General features: G+C 44.7%; 1 protein-coding gene across 3 annotated transcripts in view; it reads right to left on the bottom strand.

Moving 5' to 3' along the window:
• Nucleotides 1–18888: 18888 nt before the first annotated feature.
• Nucleotides 18889–22618, bottom strand: part of KNL1 (kinetochore scaffold 1) — a 77367-nt gene continuing 73637 nt past the window's right edge. For 2 of the 3 annotated variants that reach the window (XM_028850749.2, XM_077939100.1), the window contains exon 26: nucleotides 20343–21171. In XM_028850749.2, the coding sequence (XP_028706582.2) occupies nucleotides 21057–21171 (115 nt within the window). In that variant the 3' untranslated portion in view covers nucleotides 20343–21056. Of the gene's footprint in view, nucleotides 21172–22618 lie in introns of all 3 variants that reach the window. The other variant, XM_028850748.2, reaches the window with a different exon arrangement.

Raw genomic sequence — 22618 nt, 5'->3', positions numbered from 1 at the left:
GACGGAGTCTCGCTCTGTTGACCAGGCTGGAGTGCAGTGGTGCAATCTTGGCTCACTGCAAGCTCCTCCTCCCGGGTTCACACCATTCTCCTGCCTCAGCCTCCCGAGTAGCTGGGACTGCAGGCGCCCTCCACCACGCCTGGTTAATATTTTTGTATTTTTAGTAGGAGACGAGGTTTCACCGTGTTAGCCAAGATGATCTCGATCTCCTGACCTCGTGATCCGCCCGCCTCAGCCTCCCAAAGTGCTGGGATTACAGGCGTGAGCCACTGCGCCCAGCCCCTGGAAAGCATTTCTGGAACTACTCTGGGCCAGAAGGGAATCCATTGCCCTAAAGGGAGAGAACCAGGCCTGGCAGCATTCACCACGACCTGACTGAAGAGCCCTTGGGCCTTAAGTGAACTTTGATGGTAGCCAGGCAGTACTTGCCATGGGACTGAGGCAGTAGTGGTCATGGGGAGAGACTCTTCTACTTGAGGAAAGAGGTGGGAAGAGTGGGAAGAACTTCATCTTGCAACGTAGGTGCCAGCTTAGCTGCAGTACAATGCAGTACCAGGTAGAGTCCTAAGATTCCTGACTTGAGGCCCTGGCTCCTTGATGGCATCTTTGGACCTACCCAGGGCCAAGGGGAACTCACTGCCCTGAAGGGAAGGACATAAGATTGGCTGGATTCACCACCTGCTGATTGTAGTACCCTTGGGCCTTAAGTGAACATAGGCAGTAGCCAGGCAGTGGTCACCATGGGCGTTGGGTGAAACCCAGTGCTCTACTGGCTTCGGGTCTGATCCAGTGCAGTCTCAGTGGTGGTGGTCACAGGACTGATTGTGTCACCCCTTTCCCAGACCCAGGCGACTCAACACGGGGAGACAGAGACTTTGTCTGGGGGAAAGTGACGGAAAAGAACAAGAGTCTCAGCCGGGCGCGGTGGCTCAAGCCTGTAATCCCAGCACTTTGGGAGGCCGAGACGGGCGGATCACGAGGTCAGGAGATCGAGACCATCCTGGCTAACACAGTGAAACCCCGTCTCTACTAAAAAATACAAAAAACTAGCTGGGCGAGGTGGTGGGCGCCTGTAGTCCCAGCTACTCGGGAGGCTGAGGCAGGAGAATGGCGTAAACCCGGGAGGTGGAGCTTGCAGTGAGCTGAGATCCGGCCACTGCACTCCAGCCTGGGCGACAGAGTAAGACTCCGTCTCAAAAAAAAAAAAAAAAAAAAAAAAGAACAAGAGTCTCTGCCTAGTAATCCAGGGAATTCTCCCAGATCTTACCCAGGACCACCAAGTTGGTATCTCTAATAGTCTGCAAGAGCCACAGCATTACTGAGCTTGGGGTGCCCCTTGATACAGCTACAGTGATCAAAGACTTAGATCATAACACACAAGTCCTTTAAAATACAAGAAGGACAGGTACAAACAAGCCCAGATTGTAAAGACTACAATAAATATCTAACCCTTCAATGCCCAAACACTGATAAACATCCATAAACATCAGTTCCATCCACGAAAACATAACCTCACTGAACAAACTGAATAAGACACCAAGGACTAATCCTGGAGAAACAGAGGTATATGACTTTTTAGACAGAGAATTCAAAATAGCTCTTTTGAGAAAGCTCAATAAAATTCAAGATAACACTGAGAAGGAATTCAGAATCCTATCAGATATATTTAACAAATATATTGAAATAATTTAAAAGAATCAAGCAGAAATACTGGAGTTGAAAAATGTAGTTGATGTACTGAAGAATGCATCAGAGTATGTTAACAGCAGAATTGATCAAACAGAAGAAAGAATTAGTGAGTTTGAAGACAGGCTATTTGAAAATACACAGGGCCGGGCGTGGTGGCTCAAGCCTATAATCCCAGCACTTTGGGAGGCCGAGATGGGTGGATCACAAGGTCAGGAGATCGAGACCATCCTGGCTAACATGGTGAAACCCCGTCTCTACTAAAAAATACAAAAAACTAGCCGGGCAAGGTGGCAGGCGCCTGTAGTCCCAGCTACTTGGGAGGCTGAGGCAGGAGAATGGCGTGAACCCAGGAGGCAGAGCTTGCAGTGAGGTGAGATCCGGCCACTGCACTCCAGCCTGGGCGACAGAGCGAGACTCCGTCTCAAAAAAAAAAAAAAGAAAGAAAATACACAGTCAGGCCGGGCGCGGTGGCTCAAGCCTGTAATCCCAGCACTTTGGGAGGCCGAGACGGGCGGATCACGAGGTCAGGAGATCGAGACCATCCTGGCTAACACAATGAAACCCCGTCTCCACTAAAAATACAAAAAAATTAGCTGGGCGTGGTGGCGGCGCCTGTAGTCCCAGCTACTCTGGAGGCTGAGGCAGGAGAATGGCGGGAACCCGGGAGGCGGAGCTTGCAGTGAGCCGAGATCGCGCCACTGCACTCCAGCCTGGGTGACAGAGCGAGACTCCGCCTCAAAAAAAAAAAAAAAAAAAAAATACACAGTCAGGCCAGGCCCAGTGTTTCATGCCTATAATCCTAGCATTTTGGGAGGCTGAGGTGGGTGGATCACCCGAGGATGGGAGTTCAAGACCGACCTGGCCAACATGGCAAAACCCCATTTCTACTACAAATACAAAAATTAGCCAGGCATGGTGGTGCATACCTGTAGTCCCAACTACTCAGGAGGATGAGGCACAAGAATCCCTTGAACCCAGGAGGCAGAGGTTGCAGTGAGCTGAGATTATTCCATTGCACTCCAGTTTGGGTGACAGAGTGAGGCTCTTTAAAAAAAAAAAAAAAAGACAAAGATGAAAGAAAGAAAGGCAGAGAGAGAGAGAGGGAAAGAAAGAGAAAGAAAAAGGAAAGAAAGGGAAGAAAGAAAGAGAGAAAGGAAAGGAAAAAGAGAAAGAGAAAGGAGGGAGGGAAGAAAGGAAGAAAGGAAGGAACGAACAAACACAGTCACAGGAGACAAAAGAAAAAAGAGTAAAAAACAATGAAGCACACCTACAGAATCTAGAAAATAGCCTCAAAAGGGGAAATCTAAGAGTTATTAGCCTTAAAAGGGAGGTAGAGAGATAAATAGGGGTGGAAAGTTTATTTAGAGGGATTATATCAGATAATTTTCAAACTTAGAGGAAGATATTGTTCGAGTACACGAAGGTCATAGAACATCAAGCAGATCTAACCCAAATAAGACTACCTCAAGTCATTTAATAATGAAACTCCCAAAGGTCAGAGATAAAGAAAGAGTCCTAAAACCAGCAAGAGAAAAGTAACAAATAACATACAAAAGAGCTCTTTAATACTTCTGGCAGCAGACTTATCAGTGGAAACCTTACAAGCAAGGAGAGAATGGTATGACATATTCAAAGTGTTGAAGAAAGAAACTTTTATCCCAGGATAGTATATCTGAACATGAAGGAGAAATAAAGACTTTCCTAGACAAGCAAAAGCTGAGGAACTTCTTCAACACCAGACCTATCTTATAAGAAATCCTAAAAGATATTTATTCTGAAAGAAAAGAATGTTGATAAGCAAGAAATCATATGAACGTACAAAACTCACTAGTGAAGAGGCAGAGCAAGATGGCAGAATAGAAGGCTACACTGTTTGTCCCTGCTACTGGAACACCACATTTTAATAATTATCGACACACAGAAAAGCACCATAATAAGAACCAAAAAATCAGATGAGCGATCATAGTACATGGTTTTAACTTCATATCACTAAAAAGGCATTGAGGAGGGCAGTCTTGAATCACCAATGCCACCCCTCCCCCATCCCCTGGCAGCAGCCTTGTGGCATAGAGAGAATCTCTGCACTTTGGGGAGAGAAAGCACAGTGACTGGGGTACTTTACATTGGGGTACTTTACATTGAACTCAGTGCTGCCCTGTCACAGCAGATAAAGCCATGAGCCCAGCACCCACACATGCAAAAAAACATTTGGACCAGCCCTAGTCAGAGGGGAGCTGGCTCATCCCAATGGTTGGAACTTGAGTTTCTCTGGGGTCCCAAGTAAACTTGAGAGGCGGTCTAGGACATAAGGACTACAATTCCTACGCAATTCCTAGTGCTAGGCTGGGCTTAGAGGTGGGCTAGCTTAGCTGTGTAGAATAGAACATCAGGTAAACTGCTAAAATTTTTTATCATAATCCCTGGCTCCCAGACAACATCTCTGGACACACCTGGGACCTGGTGGAACTCACTGCCCTGAAGGCAAAGGTCTTGGGCAAGACCCAGTGTTGACCGGGCGTGGTGGCTCACGCCTGTAATCCCAACACTTTGGGAAGCCAAGGCGGGTGGATCATTTGAGGTCAGCAGTTTGAGACCAGCCTGGCCAACATCTTATCTCTACTAAAAATACAAAAAAATTAGCCAAGCATGGTGGCGGATGCCTGTAATCCCAGCTACTCAGGAGGCTGAGGCAGAGAATTGCCTGAACCCATGAAACGGAGGCTGCAGTGAACCAAGATTGTGCCACTGCACTCCAGCCTCAGCGACAAAGTGAGACTCCGTCTCAAAAAAAAAAAAAAAAAAATCAGCGCTGTGCTGACTTCAGGTCTAAGCCAGTGCAGTCCCAGTAGTGAGGCCACATATGCTTGCATCACCACACTGCCACCTACAGGTGGCTCAGGACAGAGAGAGAAAGAGACTTCATTTGTTTGCGAGAAGTAAGGGAAGAACAAGAGTCTCTGCCTGGTAATCTAGAGTATTTTTCCAGATCTTAGCCAAGACTACTAAGGCAGTACCTCTGAGTCTGCAAAAACCACAGCGTCATTGGGCTTCGGGCCCAAGTCTCAAAGCCAGACTGTGAAGATTACAGTAAATACCTAACTCTTCAATACTCAGACACCGACAAATATCTACAAGCATCATTTCCATTCAGGAGAACATGACCTCACCAAACAAACTAAATAAGTCACCAAGGGCTAATCCTGGAGGAACAGAGATATCTCTGACCTTTTAGACAGAAAATTCAAAATAGCTCTTTTGAGAAAACTCAAATTCAAGACAAAAGACAAAAAAAGAATAAAAAATGAAGCACACCTACAGGATCTACAAAATAGCCTCAAAAGGGGGAAAATCTAAGAGTTATTGGCCTGAAAGAGGAGGTAGAGAAAGAGATAAAGATAGAAAAATTTTCAGAATTAGCCATCTAAAAAATATGAAAGAAAACAAAAATAAAAAAGCTTACTCAAAGGAAGAGATAATATCAGAGAACTTTCCAAACCTAGAAAAAAAATAAATAAATTTTCAACTACAAGAAGGTTATAGAACACCAAGCGAATTTAACCCAAATAGGACTACTACTAATAATCAAACTCCCAAAGGTCAAGGTTAAAGACAGGGCCCTAAAAGCGGCAAAAGAAAAAAAAAAACAAATACCATACAAGGGAGCTCCAATATGTCTGGCGGCAGACTTTTCTGTGGAAACCTGGAAACCTTACAGGCAAGGAGAGAATGCCATGACATATTTAATGTGTTCCTTGTCATCCCATTCTTTCCTTGCTTGTAAGGTTTCCATTGAAAAGAAAGAAGGACCGGCCGGGGGCGGTGGCTCAAGCCTGTAATCCCAGCACTTTGGGAGGCCGAGACGGGCGGATCACGAGGTCAGGAGATCAAGACCATCCTGGCTAACACGGTGAAACCCCGTCTCTACTAAAAAATACAAAAAACTAGCCGGGCGAGGTGGCGGGCGCCTGTAGTCCCAGCTACCCGGGAGGCTGAGGCAGGAGAAGGGCGGAACCCGGGAGGCGGAGCTTGCAGTGAGCTGAGATCCCGCCACTGCACTCCAGCCTTGGCGACAGAGCGAGACTCCGTCTCAAAAAAAAAAAAAAAAAAGAAAGAAAGAAGGACCTTCTGAGACAAACAAAAGCTGAGGAATTTCCTCAACACCAGACCTATCCTACAAGAAATACTAAAGGGAGCTCCTCAATCTGAAAGAAAAGAATGTTGACGAGTATAATGAAATCATCTGGGCCAGGTGCAGTGGCTCACGCCTGTAATCCCAACACTTTGGGAGGCCAAGGCGGGCAGATTACCTGAGATCAGGAGTTTGAGACCAGCCTGGTCTACGTGGCGAAACCATGTCTCTACTAAAAATACAAAAATTAGCTGGGTGTGGTGGCGGGTGCCTGTAATCCCAGATACTCAGGAGGTTGAGGTAGGAGAATCTCTTGAACCCAGGAAGTGGAGGTTGCAGTGAGCCAAAATCTCACCACTGCACTCCAGCCTGGGCGACAGAGACTCTGTCTCAAAAAAAAAAAAAAAAAAAAAAAAAGAAAAGGAAAGAAAAAGAAATCATCTGAAGGTACAGAACTCACTGGTAATAGTAAGCACACACACAAAAAGCACAGAGACACATATAACAGAGACAAAGAGACACATTTAACTTATAAAGATGCACATAGACTTAACATAAAGGGATGGAAAAAGATATTCCATGCTAATGGAAACCAAAAGAGAACAGGAGTCACTATACTTATATCAGACAAAATAAATTTCAAGACTGTAATGGTGGTATGTAGACTACTCTTAGTCTTAAGTAGAAAGACTAAATAATGACCCAGGCTGGGTGGCTCATGGCTGTAATACCAGCACTTTGGGAGGCTGAGGCGGGTGGATCACCTGAGGTCAGGAGTTCAAGACCAGCCAGGCCAACATGGGAAAACTCATCTCTACTTTTTTTTTGAGACAGAGTTTCACTCCTATTACCAAGGCTGGAGTGCAATGGCGCTATATCAGCTCACTACAACCTCTGCCTCCAGGGTTCAAGCAATTCTCTGCTTCAGCCTCTCAAGTAGCTGGGATTACAGGCACCCACCACGATGCCGAGCTAATTTTTGTATTTTTAATAGAGATGAGGTTTCACCATCTTGGCCAGGCTGGTCTTGAACTCATTACCTCATGATCCACCCACCTTGGCCTCCCAAAATGCTGGGATTACAGGTGTGAGCCACCATGCCCGGCCTTAACTACAACTTTTCAAGACATAGATAGTACAGTAAGACAAAGAGAAACAAAAAGTTAAAAAGCAGGGAAATAAAATGAGTGTAGACTTTTTATTTTCTTTTTGTGTGTTTATATATGCAATCAGTGTTGTCATTAATTTAAAATAATGGGTTGTAAGACAGTATTTGCAAGCCTCATAGTAACCTCAGATAGAAAAACATACAATTGATACACAAGAAATAAAAAGCAAGAAATTAAAGCATACCACCAGAGAAAATTACCTTCACTAAAAGGAAGACAGGAAGGTAGGAAAGAAGGAAGAGAAGATCTCAAAACAACCAGAAAACAAAGGTAAGAGTAAGTCCCTACTTATCAATAACATTGAATGTAAATGGACTAAACACTCCAATCAAAAGACACAGAGTGGCTGAATGGATATAAAAACAAGACCCAATGATCTCTTGCACACAAGAGACACATTTAACTTACAAAGATGCACATAGACTTAACATAAAGGGATGGAAAAAGATATTCCATGCTAATGGAAACCAAAAGAGAACAGGAGTCACCATACTTATATCAGACAAAATAGATTTCAAGGCCAGGCGCGGTGGCTCACACCTGTAATCCCAGCACTTTGGGAGGCCGAGGCGGGTGGATCACGAGGTCAGGAGATCGAGACCATCCTGGTTAACACGGTGAAACCCCATCTCTACTGAAAATGCAAAAAATTAGCTGGATGTGGCAGCGGGGTCCCAGCTACTTGGGAGGCTGAGGCAGGAGAATGGTGTGAACCCAGGAGGCGGAGCTTGCAGTGAGCTGAGATCACGCCACTGCACTCCAGCCTGGGCGACTGAGCGAGACTCCATCTCAAAAAAAAAAAAAAAATAGATTTCAAGACAAAAACTGTAAGAACAGACAAAGAAGGTCATTATATAATGATAAAGGTGCCAATTCAGCAAGAGGATATGATTATTAATATATATGCACCGAACACTAAAGCACCCAGATTTTATAAAAGCAAATATTATTAGAGCAAAAGAGAGAGATAGACCTGAATACAATAATAGCTGGACAGATCTCCTAGACCCCTTTTCTCCCAGACAGAACATCAACAAAGAAACATTGGACTTAATCTGCACTATAGAAAAAATGGACCTAACAGATATTTATAGAACATTTCATCCAATGGCTGCAGAATATATTCTTCTCCTCAGCACATAGATCATTCTGAAGGATAAACCATATATGTTAGAACACAAAACAAGTCTTAAAACATTCAAAAAATTGAAATAATATCAAGCATCTTCTCTGACCACATTGGAATAAAATTATAAATAACAACAGGAATTTTGGAAAATATATACAGATATTGAAATTAAACAATATGCTCCTGACAGTGGGTCAATGCAAAAATTAAGAAGGGGGCCGGGCGCGGTGGCTCAAGCCTGTAATCCCAGCACTTTGGGAGGCCGAGACGGGCGGATCACGAGGTCAGGAGATGGAGAGACCATCCCGGCTAACACGGTGAAACCCCGTCTCTACTAAAAAATACAAAAAAACTAGCCGGGCGAGGTGGCGGGCGCCTGTAGTCCCAGCTACTCGGGAGGCTGAGGCAGGAGAATGGCGTAAACCAGGGAGGCGGAGCTTGCAGTGAGCTGAGATCCGGCCACTGCACTCCAGCCTGGGTGACAGAGCAAGACTCCGTCTCAAAAAAAAAAAAAAAAAAAAAAAATTAAGAAGGAAATTGAAAAATGTATTGAAATGGATGATAATGGAAACACAACATACCAAAACCTATGGGATACAGTGAAAGCAGTACTAAGAGGGAAATTTAAAGCTATAAGTGCCTACATCAAAAAATAAGAAAAACTTCAAGTAAATAACCTGATGATACATCTTAAAGAAATGGAAAAGTAATGCCCAGGCATTGGCCTGTAATCCCAGCATTTTGGGAGGCCAAGGCAGGTGGATCACCTGAGGTCAGGGGGTTAAGACCAGCCTGGCTAACATGGTGAAACCCCATCTCTACTAAAAATACAAAAATTAGCTGGGCATGGTAGTGTGTGTGTGTAATCCCAGCTACTCGGGAGGCTGAGGCAGGAGAATCCCTTGAACCGAGGAGGCGGAGGTTGCAGTGAGCTAGGATTATGCCATTGTACTCCCACTTGGGCAAAAGAGTGAGACTCCGTCTCAAAAAAAGGAAAAAAGCGCTGGAAAAGTAAGAGCAAACTGAACCCACAGTTAGGAAAAGTAAATAAATAAATAATAAGGATCAGAGCAGATATAAATTAATTTGAAATGAAGAAAACAATACAAAAATCAACAAAACAAAAAGTTGTTTTTTTTGAAAAGATAAAACTGACAAACCTTTAGCCAGACTAAGAAAAAAAGAGAGAACCAAGTAAGTAAAATCAGAGATGAAAAAGGAGACATTACAACTGATACGGAAGAAATTCAAAGGATTGTTAGTGGCTTCTATGAACAACTATATGCCAATACATTGGAAAATCTGGAAGAAACAAGTACATTCCTAGGCACATACCACTTATCAAGATTGAACCATGAAGAAACTTAAAACCTGAACAAACCAATCACAAGTAATGAGATCAAAGCCATAATAAAAATTCTCCCAGCAAAGAAATGCCTGGGGCCCAATGGCTTCACTGCTGAGTTTTACCAAACATTTAAAGAAGAATTAATACCAATCTTACTCAAACTATTCCAAAAAATAGAGCAGTAGGGAATACTTCCGAACTCATCCTACTGCCGGGCACGGTGACTCATGCCTATAATCCCAGCACTTTGGGAGGCTGAGGTGGGTGGATCACCTGAGGTCAGGAGTTCAAGACCAGCCTGGCCAACATGGGGAAACCCCATCTCTAATAAAAATACAAAAATTAGCCGGGTGTGGTGGCACATGCCTGTAATCTCAGCTACTCAAGTCATCTACCCACCTCAGCTCCCCAAAGTGCTGGGATTATAGGCTAACCCCTGGTGTTTTGATAACACCTTTTCTCTAAGATCTAGAACAAGATAAGCATGCCCACTTTCAGCACTGTCATTCAACATAGTACTGGAAGTCCTAGCTATAGCAATCAGACAAAAGAAAGAAATAAAGGGAACCCAAAACTGAAAGAAGTCAAATTATTCTTTTTGCAGATGATAGGCTTTTATATTTAGAAAAATCTAAAGACTCCACCACAAAACTCAAATTCAGTAAAGATAAACAAATTAAGTAAAGTTGCAGGATTCAAAATCAACATACAAAAGCAGCAGCATTTCTTTCCTTTTTTTTGAGGCAGAGTCTTGCTCTGTCGCCCAGGCTGGAGTGCAGTGGCATGATCTCGGCTCACTGCAACCTCCACCACCTGGGTTCAAGTGATTTTCCAGCCTCAGCCTCCCAAGTAGCTGGGATTACATGTATGCGCCACCACACCCAACTTATTTATTTATTTATTTATTTATCTATTTATTTATTTATTTCTGAGACGGAGTCTCGCTCTGTCACCCGGGCTAGAGTACAGTTGTGCAATCTTGGTTTACTGGACCCTCTGCCTCCTGGGTTCAAGTGATTCTGCCGCTTCAGCCTCCTGAGTAGCTGGGACTACAGGCGTGTGCCACCATGCCTGGCTAATTTTTTTGCATTTTTAGTAGAGACAGGGTTTCACCATGTTGGTCAGGCTGGTCTCGAACTCCTGACCTCGTGATCCGTCCGCCTCGGTCTCCCAAAGTGCTGGGATTACAGGCACGAGCCATTGTCCCCGGCCAAGCAGCAGCATTTCTATATGCCAACAGTGAACATCTGAAAAGGAAATCAAGAAAGTAATCCCATTTACCACAGCTACAATTAAAATAAAATACCTAGGAATAAACTTAACCAAAGAAGTGAAAACTCTCTGCAATGAAAACTATAAAACACTGATATGGCCGGGTGCGGTGGCTCACGCCTGTAATCCCAGGGAGGCCAATTTGGGAGGCCGAGGCGGGTGGATCATGCGGTCAGGAGATTAAGACCATCCTGGCCAACATGTTGAAACCCCATCTCTACTAAAAATACAAAAATTAGCTGGGTGTGGTAGTGTGCACCTGTAGTCCCAGCTACTCGGGAAGCTGAGGCAGGGAAATTGCTTGAGGCCAGGAGGTGGAGATTGCAGTGAGCCAAGATCATGCCACTGCACTCCAGTCTGGGCGACAGAGCAAGAATCTGTCTCAAATAATAATAATAATAACAACAACAACAACAATAACAACAACAACCAGGCTGGGCATGGTGGCTCACACCTGTAATCCCAGCACTTTGGGAAGCCAAGGCAGGTCGATCACAAGGTCAGGAGATCAAGACTATCCTGGCTAACACAGTGAAACCCCGTCTCTACTAAAAATACAAACAATTAGCTGGGTATGGTGGCACGTGCCTGTAGTCCCAGCTACCTGGGAGGCGGAGGCAGGAGAATCACTTGAACTCGGGCAGTGGAGGTTGCAGTGAGCTGAGATTGTGCCACTGCACTCAATCCTGGGCAACAGAGCAAGACTCCATCTCAAAAATAATAATAAAAATAATAACCAGAAAATATAAGGAGCTGAAACAATAGACAAGAAATCTAATAATCCAATTAAAAATGGGCAAAAAATCTGAATAGGTATTTCTCAAAAGACATACAAATGGCAAACAAGTATATGAAAAAGTACTCAACATCATTGATCCTCAGAGAAATGCAAATCAAAACTGCAATGAGAATCATATCACCTCAGTTAAAACGGCTTTTATCTAAAAGACAGGGAATAATGAACGCTGGCAAGGACCTGGAGAAAAGGGAACCCTTGTACAATGTTGGTGGGAATGGAAGTTTGTATAACTACTATGTACAACACTCCGGAGGTTCCTTAAAAAACTAAAAATAGGCCGGGCGCGGTGGCTCACGCCTGTAATCCCAGCACTTTGGGAGGCCGAGGTGGGCGGATCACAAGGTCAGGAGATCGAGACCACGGTGAAACCCCGTCTCTACTAAAAATACAAAAAATTAGCCGGGCGTGGTGGCGGGCGCCTGTAGTCCCAGCTACTCGGGAGGCTGAGGCAGGAGAATGGCGTAAACCCAGGACGCGGAGCTTGCAGTGAGCCAAGATCGCGCCACTGCACTCCAGCCTGGGCGACAGAGCGAGACTCCGTCTCAAAAAAAAAAAAAAAAAAAAAAAAAAGCTAAAAATAGGCCGGGTGCAGTGGCTCATGCCTGTAATCCCAGCACTTTGGGAGGTCGAGTCAGGCGGATCACGAGGTCAGGAGATCGAGAACATCCTGGCCAACATGGTGAAACCCCATCTCTACTAAAAATACAAAAATTAGCTGGGCATGGTGGTTCGCACCCTTAGTCCTAGCTACTCGGGAGGCTGAAGCAGAAGAATCACTTGAACATGGGAGGCAGAGGTTGCAGTGAGCCGAGATTGCATTCCTGCACTCCAGCCTGGTGACAGACCAAGACTCCATCTCAAAAAAAAAAAAAAAAAAAAAAAAAAAAGCCGGGCGCAGTGGCTCATGCCTATAATCCCAGCACTTTAGGAGGCCGAGGAGGGCGGATTACAAGGGCAGGAGATGAAGACAACGGTGAAACCCCATCTCTACTAAAAATACAAAAAATAAACTAGCCAAGCGTGGTGGCGGGCGCCTGTAGTCCCAGCTACTCGGGAGGCTGAGGCAGGAAAATGGCGTGAACCCAGGAGGCGGAGTTTGCAGTGAGCCAAGATCGCGCCACTGCACTCCAGCCTGGGCGACAGAGCGAGACTCCGTTTCCAAAAACAACAACAACAACAACAACAACAACAACAACTAAAAATAGAGCTACCATATGATCGAGCAATTCCACTGCTAGGGGTATATCCAATAGAAAAAAAAAAATCAGTATATCAAAGAGATATCGGCACTTCCATGTTTATTGCAGCACTATTCACAATAGACAAGATTTGGAAGGAACCTAAGTGCCCATCAACAGACAAATGGATAAAGAAAATGTGGTACCTACACACAGTGGAGTACTATTCGGCCAAAAGAAAGAATGAGATCCTGTCATTTGCAACAACATAGATGGAACTGGAGGTCATTACAGTAAATGAAATATGCCAGACACAGAAGGGCAAACTTTACATTTCTCACTTATTTGTGGGCACTAAAAATTTAAATACTTGAGGGTCAGAGCAGTGGCTCATGCCTGTAATCCCAGTACTTTGGGAGGCTGAGGCAGGCAGATCACGAGGTCAAGAAATCGAGACCAACCTGACCAATATGGTGAAATCCCGTCTGCACTAAAAGTACAAAAAGTTAGCTGGGCGTGGTGGCAGGCACCTGTAGTCTCGGCTACTTGGGAGGCTGAGACAGGAGAATCACTTGAACCTGGGAGGCGGAGGTTGCAGTGAGCCGAGATCACGCCACTGCACTCCGGCCTGGCAACAGAGCAAGCCTCCATCTCAAAAAATAAAAAAATAATTAATTAATTAATTAAATAAAATTTAAATAATTGAACTTATGGAGAAAGACAATACAATGATGGTTACCAGTGACTGGGAGGGTAATGGGGATAGAGGCGAGTGTGGATGGTGAATGAGCACAAAAAATACAGTTAGGGCCGGGCGCGGTGGCTCAAGCCTGTAATCCCAGCACTTTGGGAGGCCGAGGTGGGTGGATCACGAGGTTAGGAGATCGAGACCATCCTGGCTAACATGGTGAAACCCCGTCTCTACTAAAAATACAAAAAAAAAAAAACAACTAGCCGGGTGTGGTGGCGGGCGCCTGTAGTCCCAGCTACTCGGGAGGCTGAGGCAGGAGAATGGCGTGAACCCGGGAGGTGGAGCTTGCAGTGAGCCGAGATGGCGCCACTGCACCACTGCACTCCAGCCTGGGAGACACAGCAAGACTCCGTCTCAAAAAAAAAAAAAAAAAAAAATACAGTTAGATAGAATGAATAAAATCTAGTATATGATAACACAAGGTGATTAAAAATTTTAAAAAATAATTGTATGTGATACTAAGTTTAGCATAAAAACAGGTTTTAGACAGAATCAGCTTATATGTCATGAAATCTCTATACTTAGCCATGGACAACAATATTTTCCATCTTAGTCCATTTTCTGTTGCTTGTAACAGAACACCTAAAACTCAGTCATTTATAAAGAAACAAAAATGTATTTCTTACAGTTCTGGAGGCTGAGAAGTCCAAGGTTGATGAAACACATCTGATGAGGGCCTTCTTGCTGATAGGGACTCTGATGGGGATGCCTGTTGGCAGAGGGCATCACAGGTTGAGGGGGTTGAGAGTGTTAGCTCAAGTCTCTTTTCCTTTTTTTTTTTTTCTTTTTTTTGTGGGGGACAGGATTTCACTCTCATCTAGACTGGAGTGCAGTGGCATGATCTTGGCTCACTGCAACCTCTGCCTCCTGGGCTCAAGTGATATTCCCACTTTAGCCTCCCAAGAAGCTGGGACCACAGGCATGCACCACCACACCCTTCTAATTTTTGTATTTTTTGTGCAGATGGGGTTTTGCCATGTTGCCCAAGCTAGTCTCAAACTCCTGAGCTCAAGCGATCCCCCAACTCGTTCCTCGGCCTCTCACAATGGTGGGATTACAGGTGTGAACTACTGTACCTGGCCCTCTCACCCTTTTTTTTTTTTTTTGAAACGGAGTCTTGCTCTTGTTCAGGCTGGAGTGCAGTGGTGTGATCTCAGCTCACTGCAACCTCCACCTCCCGGGATCAAGAGATTCTTCTCCCTCAGCCTCCCAAGTAGCTGGTACTGCAGGCAGGTGACACCACATCCAGCTAATTTTTGTATTTTTAGTAGAGACAGGGTTTCACCATGTTGTCCAGGCTGATCTTGAACTCCTGACCTCACATGATCTGCCCACCTCAGCCTCCCAAAGTGCTGGGATTACAGGTGTGAGGCACTGCACCTGGCCAGCCTCTCTTCCTCTTCTAAAATAGCCACCAGTCCGACTCCCATAGTAACACGTTAATCCATTCATGAGGGCACAGCCCTCATGACTTGAATCACCTCTTAACGGCCCCACATTTCAATACTGGCACATTGGGGATTAAGTCTTAAGCGTTTTGGAGGGGACAAAACATTCAAATCATAGCAGTTGCTTTCTCATAACATTGATTCCTGCAATAATGCTGTTCTGATAATGTGAATGTCAGTTGTGTTTACAATAAAGTATATGAATAAATGTGTTAAGGTTTCATTAATAACAATTAATAAAATGTGTTTATGTTACACTATATAAGAGCTGCTATGTAGAAGTCTCTTGTGTTTGGTTAGTGCAAGTCTGAACACCTTACAGAGCTCCAGTAAAGGTTTGACCCAGGAAAAGATTTTAGACAGAATCTGCTTATGCATTGTGAAATCTATGTATTTACCCATAGACAACTGTGGTGGCAAACCACAGTTCAAGAGATTCTCCTGCCTCAGCCTCCTGAGCAGGTGGGACAGAGGCATGCGCCACCACGCCCGCCTAATTTTTGTATTTTTAGTAGAGATGGGGTTTTACCATGTTGGTCAGGCTGGTCTCAAATACCTGACCTCGTGATCCGCCCACCTTGGCTTCCCAAAGTGCTGGGATTACAGGCGTGAGCCACTGCGCCCAGCCATATCCTGGGGATTAAAATCTCTTACATCATTTTTTTTTTCCCTAAATATTTCTGGTGAAATATTTTTAAAGGAGTGAAATGTGTATTTTTGCCTCTTGGGATTTATTCTGTCATTTAGTCTAAAGACCTTCTTCAGCTAAGTGTAATTATTCTCAGCTATAGGTCCTACCAGGCTCAGTCTGATTTGTTATTTATGTTCCTTTTCTTTTCTGTTTTTCTGGAGACAGAGTCTCACTCTGTCACCCAAGCTGGAGTGCAGTGCTGCCATCTCGGCTCACTGCAACCTCCGCCTCCCAGGTTCAAGCAATTCTGCCTCAGCCTCCCGAGTAGCTGAGACTACAGGCAAGCACCACCACACCCAGCTGATTTTTTTTATTTTTAGTAGAGATGGGGTTTCACCATGTTAGCCAGCATGATCTCAATCTCCTGACCTCATGATCCGCCCGCCTTGGCCTCCCAAAGTGCTGGGATTACAGGCGTAAGCCACCATGCCCAGCCTTACTGTTCCTTTTCACAAACTTTAGAACTGAAGAAAATTTTAGGCCAGGTGTGGTGGCTCACACCTCTAATCCCAGCACTTTAGGAGGCCAGTGTGGGTGGGTTACTTGAGCCCAAGAGTTTGAGACAATCTTGGGCAACATGTTGAAATCACATCTCCACAAAAATTAGCTGGGGGTGGTAGTGTGCATCTGTAGTCCCAGCTATTTGAGAAGCTGATGTGGTAGGATTGCCTGAGCCCAGGGAGGTCAAGGCTGCAGTAAGCCATGATCGTGATACTGCACTTCAGCCTGAGTGACAGAGACCCTGTCTAGAAAAAAAAAAAAAAAGAAAAAATTTTAGAAGCAAACATATTAGTGCCGGGAATCAATCTCTTGCCCCACAAGTATTTTTTATTTGTGGAGCAATCACCTTCAAACTCTTGTTCTTCAAGTCTGATCTGGATCTTTGGGGCTGAGCTCTGTTATGAAGTCATGTTCTACGAAACAGTAATAATCTCATTTTCTTATTGACTAAGAAAGACATACATATTTAAGACTGGGCACAATGACTCAGGCCTGTAATTCCAGCCCTTTCGGAGGTTGAGGCGAGAGGATCATTTGAGCTCAGGAGTTTGAGACCAGCCTGGGCAACATAGTGAGACTTGGTCTCTCTCTCAAAACAAAAACAAAAACAACATAAATATTAAAAAACAAACAAACAGGCCGGGCGCGGTGGCTCAAGCCTGTAATCCCAGCACTTTGGGAGGCCGAGGTGGGTGGATCACGAGGTCAGGAGATCGAGACTATCCTGGCTAACATGGTGAAACCCCGTCTCTACTAAAAATACAAAAAACTAGCCGGGCGTGGTGGCGGGCGCCTGTAGTCTCAGCTACTTGGGAGGCTGAGGCGGGAGAATGGCGTGAACCCGGGAGGCGGAGCTTGCAGTGAGCCGAGATCACGCCACTGCACTCCAGCCTGGGAGACACAGCGAGACTCCGTCTCAAAAAAACAAACAAACAAACAAACAAACAGATTAGGAGAAGAATGAGTGATAAAAAACATTACTTAGAATCAAATATATTGGGCCGGGCACAGTGGCTCACGCCTGTAATCCCAGCACTTTGGGATGCTGAGGCAGATGTATTACCTAAAAAAATAAAAGTATCATTTTTTTTTTTTTTTTTTTTTTTTTTGAGACAGAGTCTCGCTCTGTCGCCCAGGCTGGATGCAGTGGCAGGATCTCAGCTCACTGCAAGCTCCGCCTCCCAGGTTTACGCTATTCTCCTGCCTCAGCCTCCCGAGTAGCTGGGACTACAGGCGCCCGCCACCTCGCCCGGCTAGTTTTTTGTATTTTTTAGTAGAGACGGGGTTTCACCGGGTTAGCCAGGATGGTCTCGATCTGCTGACCTCGTGATCCGCCCGTCTCGGCCTCCCAAAGTGCTGGGATTACAGGCTTGAGCCACCGCGCCCGGCCAAAAGTATCATCTTAAGTACTTGTTAAAAGAATGAAAATAGGCTGGGCACAGTGGCTTATGTCTGTAATCCCAGCTCTCTGGGAGGCTGAGGTGGATGCATCAACTGAGGTCAGGAGTTCGAGACCAGCCTGGCCAACATGGTGAAACCGTCTCTACCAAAAATACACAAATTAGCTGGGTGTAGTGGCGCACACCTGTAATCCTAGCTACTTGGGAGGCTGAAGAAAGAGAATCGCTTGAACCTGGGAGGTGAAGGTTTTGGTGAGCCGAGATCAGCCACTGCACTCCAGCCTGGGTGACACAGCAAGACTTTGTCTCAAAAAAAAGAATGAAAATGAGCTAGGTACTTACTATCACAAGTTAGAAAAAGAATAGCAAACTGGGAGCAGTGACTGACACCTGTAATCCCAGCAATTTGGGAAGCTGAGATGGGAGGATCTCTTGAGTCCAGGAGTCCGAGACCAGCCTGGGAAACATAGTGAGACCACATCTCAAAAACAATGATTTTTTTTTTTTTTTTTTAGATGGAGTTTCGCTCTTGTTGCCCAGGCTGGAGTGCAATGGTGCAATCTCAGCTCCCTGCAACCTGTCTCCCATGTTGAAGCGATTCTCCTGCCTCAGCCTCCCAAGTAGCTGGGATTACAGGCATGCACCACCACGACAGGCTAATTTTGTATTTTTAGTAGAGACAGGGTTTCTCCATGTTGGTCAGGTTGGTCTCAAACTTTCGACCTCAGGTGATCTGCCCACCTCAGCCTCCCAAAGGGTTGGCATTACAGGCATGAGCCACTGTACCCACTTGGGTAAAAAATTTTACCCAAGAAAAAAATTTTTGGGCCGGGCGCGGTGGCTCAAGCCTGTAATCCCAGCACTTTGGGAGGCCGAGACGGGCGGATCACGAGGTCAGGAGATCGAGACCATCCTGGCTAACACGGTGAAACCCCGTCTCTACTAAAAAATACAAAAACCTAGCCGGGCGAGGTGGCGGGCGTCTGTAGTCCCAGCTACTCGGGAGGCTGAGGCAGGAGAATGGCGTGAACCCGGGAGGCGGAGCTTGCAGTGAGCTGAGATCCGGCCACTGCGCTCCAGTCTGGGCGACAAAGCGAGACTCTGTCTCAACAAAAAAAAAAAAAAAAAAGAAAAAAATTTTTTTAGAGACAGGGTCTTGCTATGTTGTGTAGGCTGGATTTGAATTCCTGGCCTCAAGCAACCTGCTTGAACTTGGCCTCCCAAACTGCTGGTATTACAGGTGTGAGCCATTGCACTTGGCCTAATCTCAGTTTTGAAAAGGTAGGTGTCTCCAGAGGAAGGTTTCTTTGGTATATCTTCAAAGGTCTACTGGATAAATGCTAAAATACTCTTTATAAAGAAACACTACTCACAAAAGATTTCAAGTAATACACTTATTTTAATAGTACAAAATGTAATCTGCTTTCCAACCAATGAAAGAAAAACTTTCAAAAAATTTATGAAACCAGTCAATACCTTGAACAAAGAAAAACGCAAATAACTAAGTAAATATTACAATTATGTACTCCAAACCCCAAAAAACAGAGACCATCATTACAAGCCAAATCTTTTTTAGAGTTGGTTGTTGCAGGTTACTAAAATGCATAAAACAAAATCTCTACTTTTCAGACTTACAGAAAAGAAATAAAACAACTCCAATAAGAAAGCTAACTTAAGTTTCATGGGAAGCAGATCATATTGATGACTTTAAAATGTTTTTCAAGGAGTTTACGGAACAGACATCTATATCTTGATTTTTATGGCAAATGAGATTTGTATTGACTTTTGAAGCTTATGTGCCTTTTGACATATCGCTCAGAAGTAAAAACCAATCAAGAGGGACAATAACATTCAGGGGACCCACAGGACTTTAACCTGATCTGAAAACATAAAGCAAAATTTTGAGACAAATTAGTTTAAAAATGCAAATGTATTTTGGTTTAGAATTAAATATTAAACAAAAATTATCACAATTAGGATGTGACTGAAGTTTGAGTAAATTTTTGTCTACTTCATACATCGTATTGGTCATTTAATAATGTGTATGACAAGGGTATGACATCAGAAAACAAAACTTACAGCAAGTCTATTATTACTGCTAGAAATTGATAAAACTAGTGTTTTGGATGTGACATTGTTTGACGTGTCATTATTTAATAAAATAAAATAGAAAATTTTGCTGTAAAACATTCTTCAGAAAGACGGAAACTGCCTAGGCAAGTGAGTATCTATATATCTCAATGAATTTCTATATACATCTCCTTACTACATCACAAGCACAAAAACATTAATATATTTACATGTATGTACTAGACAAAAATGAATTAACTTTCCCTAGAAAAACTATACTTATTAAGAAAACATTGCTGGGCGTGGTGGCTCACACCTGTAATCCCAGCACTTTGAGAGGCTGAGGCAGGCAGATCACAAGGTCAGGAGATTGAGACCATCCTGGCTAACACAGTGAAACCCCATCTCTACTAAACATACAAAAAATTAGCCGGGCGTGGTGGCGGGCACCTATAGTCCCAGCTACTCAGGAGGCTGAGGCAGGAGAATGGCGTGAACCCGGGAGGCGGAGCTTGCAGTGAGCTGAGATCATGCCACTGCACTCCAACCTGGGCAACAGAGCAAGACTCCATCTCAAAAAAAAAAAAAAAGAAAAAAGAAAAAAAAAAAACATTAATAGACACCATAGAATAAAAAGCAAGGCCCTCAACAAAAAAAAGGCAACCATTTCAATAGCTGAGTGCTATTGCTTTTTCTCTTTTTGTTTTTTTGAGACAGGGTCTTGCTCTGTTGCTTAGGCTGGAGTGCAGTGGCACGGTCTCAGCTCACTGCAACCTCTGCCTCCTAAGCTCAAGTGATCCTCCTGCCTCAAGCTCCTGAGTAGCTGGGACCACAGGCACAAGCCACCATGCCTGGCTCATTTTTTTATTTTTTGTAGAGGTGGGGTTTCGCCATGTTTCCCAGGCTGGTCTTGAATTCCTGGACTCAGGCTATTCGCCCACTTTGGCCTCCCAAACTGCTGGTATTACAGGTGTGAGCCACCGCACCCAGTCCTTTCTCTTAATAGCATTTTAGTAATGGAGAAAAAGGATAAAAGTTTGTAGACAGATACATCTCTACTCCAGAAATATCTGCTAGGCAGAAGCCAGGCAACCTAAAAATCATAGCTCTATCTATTTATGGGAAAATGGCTCATGTTTTTGTCAGTGGTAACACTTCTTCTTATACTTAAAAGTTAATCCTTAGGGTTTGTACTAAAGCAGAAAGCACTAGTTTAGTTAGGAGACATTTTTCCTAAGTGTCCTATTACTTAAACCTTTGGTACAAAGATGAGTAAGTTGACAGTAGGCTATGAGGCCTACTATCCAGACTTCATCACCATCATTCTGCAGAAATCTAAAAAACATACAGATTAACTATAACATCATCAGAAGGAATTTTACTCAGCTTGTAATGACCTAAAAACAAAGGCTAAACAGCAATGGGACCCTGAAATAATATCAAGTACATTCCGCTTGGTTGTTCCAACGGTGGTTAAAGGGTCTAGTGGTAGAAATGGCAGTCCTGAAACAGATCTTGGTAAATTTGCTTGACCACATTCTTCAGGTAGTTGTTCTCCAGTGGCACTTTAGATAGAATGGCAGCAATATCATCTTGGCTGGAAAGAACAAAGGTTAATCAATTTTTTTTTTTTTTTTGCAACGGAGTCTTGCTCTGTTGCCCAGGCTGGAGTGCAGTGGAAACAATCTCAGTTCACTGCAATTTCCACCTCCTGGGTTCATGTCATTCTCCTGCCTCAGCCTCCCGATTAGCTGGGACTACAGGTGCCTGCCACCATGCCCGGCTAATTTCTGTATTTTTAGTAGAGATGGGGTTTCACTGTGTTAGCCAGGATGGTCTCCTGACCTTGTGATCCGCCCGCCTTGACCTCCCAAAGTGCTAGGATTACAGGCATGAGCCACCGCACCTGGCCAGGTTAATCAATTTTTTAAAAATCTTACACTTGTCTCCAACTGAGTGGAATTTATGTTCTTGGTCTCTCAGTTTCCTAGGAAGCACAAATAAGCATTTCTGGAAATAACCAGATGTCTAGTTTGAAATGGGATTCCAAAACAGGGCCTAAGAACCAATTCTATATGTAATTGTGAAGTATCTTAACCTAGCTACTTTTGTTGGTCATAAAAAATGTTAGTCTTGGTGTTTGCTGACAAATATAAGGTGAGCACATTTTATTTTATTTTTTTGGGAGGACAGAGTCTTGCTCTGTCGCCCAGGTTGGAGTGCAGTTAGTGGCACGATCTAGGCTCAAGGCAACTTCCATCTCCCGGGTGCAAGCAATTCTCCTGCCTCAGCCTCCCAGGGATTACAGGCGCCTGCCACCACGCCTGGATGTTTTTTCTATTTTAAGTAGAGACAGGGTTTCACCATGTTGGCCAGGCTGGTCTCGAACTTCTTTTTTTTTGAGACGGAGTCTCACTCTGTTGCCCAGGCTGGAGTGCAGTGGCCAGATCTCAGCTCACTGCAAGCTCCGCCTCCCGGGTTCCCGCCATTCTCCTGCCTCAGCCTCCCGAGTAGCTGGGACTACAGGCACCCACCACCTCGCCCGGCTAGTTTTTTGTATTTTTTAGTAGAGACGGGGTTTCACCGTGTTAGCCAGGATGGTCTCGATCTCCTGACCTTGTGATCCGCCCGTCTCGGCCTCCCAAAGTGCTGGGATTACAGGCTTGAGCCACCGCGCCCGGCCTCGAACTTCTGACCTTGTGATTTGCCCACCTTGGCCTCCCAAAGTGCTGGGATTACAGGTGTGAGTCACCACGCCTGGCCAAAAACAAAGGGTTTCGTCATGTTGGCCAGGCTGGTCTCAAACTTCTGGCCTCAAGCGATCTGCCCAACTTGGCCACCCAAAGTGCTAGGATTGCCAGGTGCGGTGGCTCAAGCCTGTAATCCCAGCACTTTGGGAGGCCGAGACGGGCGGATCACGAGGTCAGGAGATCGAGACCATCCTGGCTAATATGGTGAAACCCCGTCTCTACTAAAAATACAAAAAAAAAAACTAGCCGGGCGAGGTGGTGGGCGCCTGTAGTCCCAGCTACTCGGGAGGCTGA

This window comes from Macaca mulatta, chromosome 7, assembly GCF_049350105.2.
Source record: "Macaca mulatta isolate MMU2019108-1 chromosome 7, T2T-MMU8v2.0, whole genome shotgun sequence".
Lineage (NCBI taxonomy): Eukaryota > Metazoa > Chordata > Mammalia > Primates > Cercopithecidae > Macaca > Macaca mulatta.
The sequence above is the reverse complement of the archived record's forward strand: the minus strand, read 5'-3'. Positions and strand labels throughout refer to the sequence as shown.